The 9,801-nt window shown below is 35.4% G+C and overlaps 1 protein-coding gene across 3 annotated transcripts in view; it reads right to left on the bottom strand.

Annotated features, from left to right (window-relative positions):
• Positions 1-685: 685 nt before the first annotated feature.
• Positions 686-9,801, bottom strand: part of LOC136826726 (uncharacterized) — a 194,047-nt gene continuing 184,931 nt past the window's right edge. For 2 of the 3 annotated variants that reach the window (XM_067084130.1, XM_067084131.1), the window contains exons 2-5: positions 2,376-2,420; positions 2,147-2,248; positions 1,730-2,023; positions 686-1,032 (exon numbers count right to left, since the gene is read on the bottom strand). In XM_067084130.1, coding sequence (XP_066940231.1) covers positions 886-1,032; positions 1,730-2,023; positions 2,147-2,248; positions 2,376-2,420 — 588 coding nt within the window. In that variant the 3' untranslated portion in view covers positions 686-885. Of the gene's footprint in view, positions 1,033-1,729; positions 2,024-2,146; positions 2,249-2,375; positions 2,421-4,283; positions 4,390-9,801 lie in introns of those variants that run through there. The other variant, XM_067084129.1, reaches the window with a different exon arrangement.

The raw sequence follows: 9,801 nt of genomic DNA, 5'->3' as shown, positions 1-9,801 counted from the left end.
GGATATAACCTCAATTCTCTATTAACTAATATTCTTAAAAGCATACTCTTAGCTATCTTCTACACCAAAAACTTTACACTACCTTAACATACTACCGTAGAGAAACTTTCCTAAGCCTTTGTAAAATTTATTTCTAAATGTGTTTAAAGAGCTTAAGGATTTAATATCACGCAGCACATCTAAGGGCGATATGCCATTTTTACTCTGTACTATAGCAATGGACTAAAAACTATTCCATGTACTATAGCAATGGACTAAAAAAGCCCATGCCTCTAGGATTACCAAGAAATTTACCAAAGAGATTTGTTATAGCCATCAGCTAATCTATTAAACTTTCCAAACAAGTTTAAACATCAGTAATTAAATGTTTTGTCTCCAATGTTTTGTCTCCATTTGTTGTCTCCATTTAAGTATTTTAAAACACTCATCAAAAGCTTTAACAATGAAGTTAATCACTTCTAAACTGACTTAAACCTGAACATACAGGTCTTAAGCATATAGTTACTTATTTACACCCCTTGGTATAGATTATAAACTACGTACCTTTCATGTACTCATCCACGAGTACAGACAGCACCAGAAAACTACGAACACTACGCTTGTTGGAATTTTGCGTAAATATTCAGTTATGCAGTTGACTAATATCTGATAATGAAGGCAAAAAGGACAAGTAAAGTAACTCGTATCAAGTCAATCGTGTACTTCCATATTAATACAAAACTAGCACAATTTCCATATAGTACTTTATACAATTAAAACTTTCCTCACATATAAGACATACAAGGCTCAGACAGTTAAATTAAACTAAAGTACTGTTAAATTAAAGTACTAACAAGTTCAATAATCCAGTCTAACAGCAGACACAGCCCATAAATTCAGTACCCTCTAAGGAGCAGGTGGCAAGTAACCTTTTGTAATGGAAGTAACAGGAGCGTGGGTAACAGATGTCACTTCAGTAGTAATTAACCTTGTTACTGTAGTTGTGGACTCTTGAACCAGAGTTTGGGTACTCCATACAGGAACAGTCAGCACCTACAAAAGTATACAAGACAAATTAGTACTAAAAGTAAAAAACTTTCCAATAAAGCAGTACTATAAAAAAACAATACTTCAGAAAAGTCCATTAACAATGTTAAAAGCAAAGTAGGGTACTGAGCAGCAAAATACAAATATGCTATTTAATAGCAGTAATCAAGCCTATAATTAAGGTTAATAAAAGCAAATTAATGCACTGAGCAGCAAAAAAATTTACAGCATACAAATATGCTATTAACATGCTATTTAATAGCAGTAAAGCAGCCTATAAAAGAGGCCTATAAAAGCAAAAGGCAGTGAGCAGCAAAAAATTTACAGAATACAAAGTTTAACAGCAGTAATAAACCCTATAATTAAGGGGCCTATAGAAGCAAAGGCACCGAGTAGCAAAAAAAAATCACAGTATAATACAAATAAGCTATTTAATAAGCTATTTAATACCAGTAACGAATCCTATAATTAAGAGGCCTATAAAAGCAAAGGAACTAAGCAGCCAAAAAATTTAACAGCATAATACAAATATGCTATTTAATAGGAAGTAACAAACTATAAGAAGGCTATACAATCAAGCCCATAAAGGCCTATACAATGAAAGCAGTACATAGGTTACTTTTGTAACTAAACTAACTAGACCATTAGTAAATATGAAATACACAAAACCTCAAAGGAAAATGTGCATAGTAGCAACACTTACAGAATGGGCCACTGAAACATGAGTGATGCTCTGCCAGAATCGAACAGTCTGCGTAGTGGTAACGAAGCTAGTATACACTGAAGTCAACGTACGAGTTGGAGCGACCAAAACCTCCACAGTCTTCACGACGACAGGCGTAGAAATCACACGAATAATAGACGTGACAGTGCGGGGATTGGCTGGGAAATAACTGTAGACAGTGACGAACGCGGTCACCACCTCGTTCACGTTCCTAGTTTCAGTTATCCACACGTCACTGGTCACCCTCACTCGCAGGGGGTGAGTCTTGTAGACCTGGAATAGAAATATAATAGGAAAATATAAGAAATGTTATCCATTATCAAAATTTAGGCATATTATAAATCATAAACCAGTCAGCAACCATAGTCCACAAATTTTTTGAAAATGAGAACTTACCGTTTCATATTTTGTTTCGGTGGCTGGTTCTAGGGTGCTTGGCCCCAAAGCAGCTGTCAACACGTGAGTTTCATAAACAGGAGGAGGAACCTGGCAGTTTACCTACGAAACAGAGTTAGTGCTAAGTTAAGATTCAATAACAGGAAACACTACAAAATATTCACACTGAAACTACTTAATATAGTATTGGAAATATTCTGTGTATATAGTCCAAAATTAGTCTACTTACCACAGCAAAAGTCAGAGCCAACACGAGCTGCGCTGCAAAAGCCATCTGGAAGCAGAAAAAAAAACCGTCTGGTTACTCATTCGCCTAAAACTTACAAAATCTTCAAAGTTCGCAACAAACTTAACTAGTTGCAACTATTTTTTATTCTTAAAACTTAACTCTTGAATTCAAAGACCTAAGTGGAATAACACCGGACATCTGTTCAGAGAGATTCATTAGTCTTTAATAACTGACCTAAGTCAATAACACCGGACATCAATTCAACGATTCATTAGTCTTTAATAACTGTATTCAATTAACGACTAACAATCAATTAACGACTAACAAATAAACTAAGTATTTATTAGTTTTCTGAAGATCACAAACTTCCACAACAGTAAAGCAATATTAAAAGTGCAACGTAAATCAGTTTCGGCAACACTAATACTTATATGGCATTCGAACAATTAGTAAAGAACCATTTCAGATTTCTCTCTAGTTCACTCAGGAACATACGTAAACTACAATAAAGGACCATTTTAAAACATATCGAACCTGTCTCACGAAATAGGCAAAGAAAACTAAATGCGAATGGTTAGCTAAAGTGTTTACAGAAATTAAAAATACCCTTAACATCTAACGTAAAATTAAAGTCTTATTTAAGTATTAGTTACACATACTGGTGACTAGTACTTCCAACTAGTACTTCCAATTCAAAAACTCATTAAGTCACAAACTTAGTACTTCCAACTAGTACTTTCAATTCAAAAACTCATTAAGTCAAGTACAAACCTAGAACTAGGAGTGTTAACTAGGGAGTATCTAATACCCTTTGAACTCTCCAAGCTAAATCCACCCCATGTGGAAAACCAAATTTAATTATGTAAAAAAAATTACCTAAAGTACTAAAACCCACTAAACCCATTTAACTCACTAAACCCAAAGACTAAAACCCATAAAAAATTTTATTTAATTTTTACTAAACCAAAGACTAATTTTACGTTAAAACTACAACTACCACTCAGTGCTCGAGAGTTTTACATAACACTTAAGTTACCACTTCAAAGTTTATATTAAAGCTAAACTAGGATAATTTTACGTAAAGTTTTTTTAAGTAACACTAAAAAAGCGTAAAGACACGGGATTATGTTTTTTATGTTAAATACCCTCTCAACGACAGTAAAGTTAAAAAAATTAGGTAACACTAAAAATGGTTTAAACTAAAAATACACAGCTATCGAAAACCTGTACTAAAAAAACTATAAGCCATAAGCCAGTTTAAAACACCCAACTCAAGGTACTCAAATGCAGAACAAGCTAATACGAAGTGTATTTAAGCACCTAGTTACGAATATAGGTAAATCATAAGTTACTGACAAACCAAGCTCTAGATATATATTCATATTCACACAATAACTACTTATGAAAGTCTTAATCAGTAAACAAGCTAAGCGAACATTCAACTCCATGTTTACCTCTCTACTCAAATAGGAGAACTAAATTGAGTTATATATGACAACCAAGTCTCCCTACTCAAATAGAACAGTTAAATATGACTTTAAACATGACCGTTAAAAGGTAGAAGTCCCACAAGAATGAAGGGGAATTATCTGTACGACAGAAGATACACTAAACAGATCTAAACCCCAAAAGGATTTCATAAATTTTAAAAGTTATCCCAACACTAATGAAAGTTTTTCCATGAACTACGGTAATGGTTAAATCAACATACCTAGTCACTAGAAGATATAACACGCGGGTAAAATATAACGTTAACCCAAGAACATAAAACTAAAATAGTTATTAATAACGGTAACGAACACAAAAAAAACATCCACAAAAAAGAAGTAATCACAAACCCAGTCCCAATGCTTGACACGTCGAAAGAAAAGTAACCTAACACAATACATAACATTTAAAACAACTTACTTTAAATAATAACTTATAAGAACACTAGGCGTTACAACTAAACGAACTGGAGCACACGATCTTACTGCCTTTACTACCCACCTGCAGACTCTATTTCACTTTCGCTCCAAAACGATGACGTAAAACAAGACCGGGAATATTGAGCATTAACCCATCACACCGTAAAGGCTATCTTCGCTTCCAAGCGCCAGTTCTAACACGGATTACGTCACCAGGCGCAAGGATTCGAGAAAGTAAGCAAAACACTCCTTGAAGCTCAAGGACGGTGGAGTGAGAATCTTAGTTTTGTCTGTAAGAAGTCGTCGAGAATGTGAAAATTGCTAGGTAATTTGATAGTAAAAGGATATAATGAGATTAAAATTAAGCGCAGCTTTGCTCAGTATACAAAATTATAACTAAGATGTCATATTAAACCGGGGAATTTGTATAACTGGATGTACCTGTAGGTCACACACCGTAAACTTTAAACTGTATTCCAGATACGCTCTCTCTCTCTCTCTCTCTCTCTCTCTCTCTCTCTCTCTCTCTCTCATATAATCTATATTTTCTCATACAAAGTAACTTTGATATGAGTTCAATGCTATTATTATTATATTTGATTTTAAATGAATATGGAAATGGAAACATGATTTGGTACAGATTATTATCTCATTATAGCTCTAAGTCCCAAGCCATTTACAGGCAGATGGCGAAACCAGGCATTTCACAAACTGCCTGAAGTTTTAGGCAGATAGCGAAATTCACTTAGGGACATTTGGTCCCCCAGGGGCTAGTACTAAACACAGCGAAACGGTGACTCACTTTCACTGTTTCGCCTTGTTTAGTACTAGTCCCTGGCGGGTCAAATGTATTGCGCCGTGTTTAGTACTAACCCCTGGGGGAACAAATAAGCCTATGTGCATTTCGCTATCTGCCTGAAATTTCTAGCAGTTCGTGAAATGCCTGGTTTCGTCATCTGCCTGTAACACACACACACACACACACACACACACACATATATATATATATATATATATATATATATATATATATATATATATATATATATATATATATATATATATATATATATATATATATATATATATATATATACAAATATCATTTAGTAGCAATAATCTTATACAAAGAGACTGATTATTTGGGAAATTTAAGTCAACGTCTAAAATATTTCTGAGGTATGAGTTTATTTTATGGCACAATTAAGCATTATTTACTTTTTCATAGACTTTTATAGTAATGCCAAACGTCATATCAACCAATTACAAATGAGAACCACTTACTCATATTCAAATATCTTTAGTCAGTCACTTTAATTATACAATGATAATGTAACGTGCTTTTTAACATAATGAAAAAACAAATGAAAGTCAAGCACTGAGCAAACTGTAATTCTCAGTCACCGGTCAGAGGCCACTGTGCATGTCTGTGTGTACATACGTACGCTGTCATGCCCATAAATATGCATGCATGCATGCACAACAAAAACATGCAGACAATTCCTGTGCTGTAATCCACCAAGCAAATACAAAAAAACATTTTTCAACTAAGTCCAACGACTACATGAAATTTTTTTGTTACAGGTCTTGTCCACCTATGTGATACATGATTTTTTTGTTACAGGTCTTGTCTAAAAACGTTATATAGGATTGTTTTTACAGGTCTTGTCTACTTATGTGATACAGGATTTTTTTGTTAGTCTTGTCTACATATGTTATATAGGATTTCTTTTTGTTACAGGTCTTATCTACCTATGTGATACAGGATTTTTTTTTGTTACAGGTCTTGTCTACCTATGTGATACAGGATTTTTTTTTTTTTTACAGGTCTTGTCTACCTATGTGATACAGGATTTTTTTCTTGGTTACAGGTCTTGTCTGCCTATGTGATATAGGATTTTTTTTTTTTGTTACAGGTCTTGTCTACCTATGTGATATAGGATTTTTTTTTTTTTACAGGTCTTGGTTATAGGTCTTTTTTTCTACAGGTCTTGTCTACCTATGTGATATAGGATTTTTTTTTTTTTGTTACAGGTCTTGTCTACCTATGTGATATAGGATTTTTTTTTTGGTTACAGGTCTTGTCTACCTATGTGATATAGGATTTTTTTTTTTTTTGGTTACAGGTCTTGTCTAACTATGTGATACAGAATTTTTTTACAGGTCTTGTCTAACTATGTGATACAGTATTTTTTTTTTACAGGTCTTGTCTACCTATGTGAAACAGGATTTTTTTTTACAGGTCTTGTCTACCTATGTGGTACATGATTTTTTTTTGTTACAGGTCTTGTCTACCTATGTGATACAGAATTTTTTTTAACAGGTCCTGTCTACGTATGTGATACAGGATTTTTTTTTGTCACAGGTCTTGTCTACCTAGTTGATACATAATTTTTTTTTCTATGGGTCTTGTCTACCTATGCGATAGAGGATTTTTTTTTTTTTGTTACAGGTCTTGTCTACCTATGAGATACAGGATTTTTTTTAACAGGTCCTGTCTACCTATGTGATACAGGATTTTTTTTTTTGTCACAGGTCTTGTCTACCTAGTTGATACATAATTTTTTTTCTATGGGTCTTGTCTACCTATGCGATACAGGATTTTTTTTTTTGTTACAGGTCTTGTCTACCTATGAGATACAGCATTTTTTTTTTAACAGGTCCTGTCTACCTATGTGATACAGGATTTTTTTTTTTTTTGTCACAGGTCTTGTCTACCTATGAGATAGAGAATTTTTTTTTTTTGTGACAAGTCTTGTCTACCTATGTGACACAGGATTTTTTTGTTACAGGTCTTGTCTACTTATGCGATACACGACTTGTTTTTGTTACAGCTCCTTGTCTACCTATGTGATACAGGATTTTTTTTTTGTTACAGGTCTTGTCTACCTATGTGATACAGATTTCATGCTAATGGATTTTAACATCTTCAGTTTCCTAAGTGAAGGGAATTTTTCATTTATCTTATACCTTAAACGTGGTTTCTGATCTAGAGGCAACAGTACAAAAATTTTTACCGTATCGATATTCATTCTAGTTGCTAGTTGTCTAGTAGGTTAACCTCCATTAAGTGTAATGAACCTTACTACGAAATTGAATTTAATCGAATTAATAACAATCAAGCACCAGACCTTGGAGACCGTATGGGGCTATTGTATACTGATTGTAGATGAAGTATGGTCAGAATTATTGGTTGGTAGGTTATATTAGAATTAGATGAACGTTTATTTGTTGAAGGAAGCAGATTACACGTTCTATGGAGAAGTGTTGTTTCGGTGAGACTATCACGAAGGCGAGGTGGACAGGAAAGAGAGGTTAGGCGGGGAAAGGCTCTTTTAGTGCGACAGTGTGCTGTGGGAATGGAATGGAATATAGAGTTTAGGCCAAAGGCCAAGCACTGACCTACAAGGTCATAAGGCCCTGTTAAGGAAATGGAGAGTAGGTAGGTTTGAAAGGTGTATTAGTTGGAAAACCTCACAGTTGCATTATGAAAATTGTTAGGTGGATATCAAGATGAAGATACAGGAAAAAGTCAAGTATATCTTAGTTCAACCAGACCACTGAGCTGATTAACAGCTCTCCTAGAGCTGGCCCGAAGGATTAGATTTATTTTACGTGGCTAAGAACCAATTGGTTACCTAGCGACGGGACCTACAGCTCATTGTGGAATCCGAACCACATTATAGCGAGAAATGAATTTCTATCATCAGAAATAGATTCCTCTTATTCTTCATTGGCCGGTCGGAGATTCGAACTCGCGGCCAACAGAGTGGTAGCTGAGAACGGAACCCGCTCGCCCAACGAGGAACTTGAAGAAGGTACAGTAAAAAGGAAAGAAAGGGGTTGCAGCTAGGGGCTGAAGGTACGCTGAAAGAACCTTTAGTAATGCCTACAGTGCACCCTGTCAGCTGCGCTGACGGCACTACTCCCCTACGGTGCGTTTGCTGGGGGCAGGAAAGGTTCATATGGGATATGGAAAGAGGGATACAAGTTGGACACAAGGTCGGAGGGGATCCGTTCATCAGGTGGGAGTTGTGCAAGGTTTGCACGGCCAATTCAGTCGGGTTAAGTTGTTCAATTCGATTAATTTATATTTACACAATAGCAGTCTGTAGTCAAGTGTTAAACAGCATAATGGCAAATTAATTTTGAATGAATTTTGAATTTATACTTTATTAGCTGCACAAAGTCTAATTTGTGGCCGAATTTTTCTCTCAAGAACCCAGTTTTGGGTTAGTTACGCTAAAACTTTCAAAACCCTTAACCCCATAATGTCGCACAGTTTTATACACCTGTATTCACATTTTCGCACGTTTGCTTTTGGTAGCAGATATTTCGTCTGTTACACCTGCATAATTTACTACTATGAGATTCACAGCCGGTGTCTTGGTGTTTTTCCGGAATATAATTTTTCCGGAATATAATTTTATCAACGTGCCTGACAAAGATGACACTTCTTCACAGGGAATCTTACATCCCCACCTAATTTTTGACTGTCTTGTGTATTACGAAAGTTGCATAATTCTGGTAATTATAAGAGTAACAACGACTTCTTGTTAGACATCGCCAGCAAACTCAGAGGAATGTCTTTCGAAGATATGATGACGTAACTTATGACGTCATTAACTGGCCTCCTCCTCGATGGATAATTGGCAATTCGTAAAATAGTCTCAACCTCTGGCAACAATGAAATACAACTAATACTCCTTGTTTACAGTGTAGTAGTAGTAGTAGTAGTAGTAGTAGTAGTAGTAGTAGTAGTAGTAGTAGTAGTAGTAGGTTTACATTGCAGCAGTAGCAGTAGTATATAGGATTTATGCCATGAGGTCGAGTGCTAGAATCCTTTTAGAAAAGGGTTTCCACAGATAATCCGAGAAATTACTTAAATCACTATTTCTCCCTTGAAAAATACTTAAGAATCAATTAACATTTGACTTTCGTTGCATGCTGTACGAGCAGCTAATTACTGTTGACATTTTCATTCGCTAAGTATCAGGTTTTAAGAGTCCAGAATGACTAAGTCTAATCTTGAGACAAAGTTGCTTATTTTAGGTCGTAATTATATGATCTGCCAATTCATCATTTTCAATTAATCATTGAAATGAGCAAATTGAAGGACCGAGTATACTTAGGCCCCGTCCACACGGTCGAGCTCTGCTCGGTAAACTTTGCCGCTTTGCGGGCTAAGCCTGTCGTACGCATTTATGCTGCTGTCCGAACGACGCTGGTTGGTTAGAGAGAGCCTGTTGGCAGTGACTGACAGGACCGAATATGTACTACAATATGGATCGTAAAAAGCCCAAGAAGAAAATCGCGCTGTGTATTGTTGTAACAATGTGTGCAAAGATAAAAGCGACAGGACAGAAAAGGACGTGCTGTAAGGAGTGGCTACAAAGAAGAGCAGACATAGGAAGTCATTTGACGATATTGCGGGAACTGAGACATACATGGCTATGAATCAGAGTTCATCAACTATATGAGAATGGACCCTAACAACTTTGATGAACTTTTCTAAAATG

This window comes from Macrobrachium rosenbergii, chromosome 41 (assembly GCF_040412425.1).
Source record: "Macrobrachium rosenbergii isolate ZJJX-2024 chromosome 41, ASM4041242v1, whole genome shotgun sequence".
NCBI classification, from domain to species: domain Eukaryota; kingdom Metazoa; phylum Arthropoda; class Malacostraca; order Decapoda; family Palaemonidae; genus Macrobrachium; species Macrobrachium rosenbergii.
Note: the sequence above shows the minus strand (reverse complement) of the source record. Positions and strands in the feature narration are given on the sequence as shown.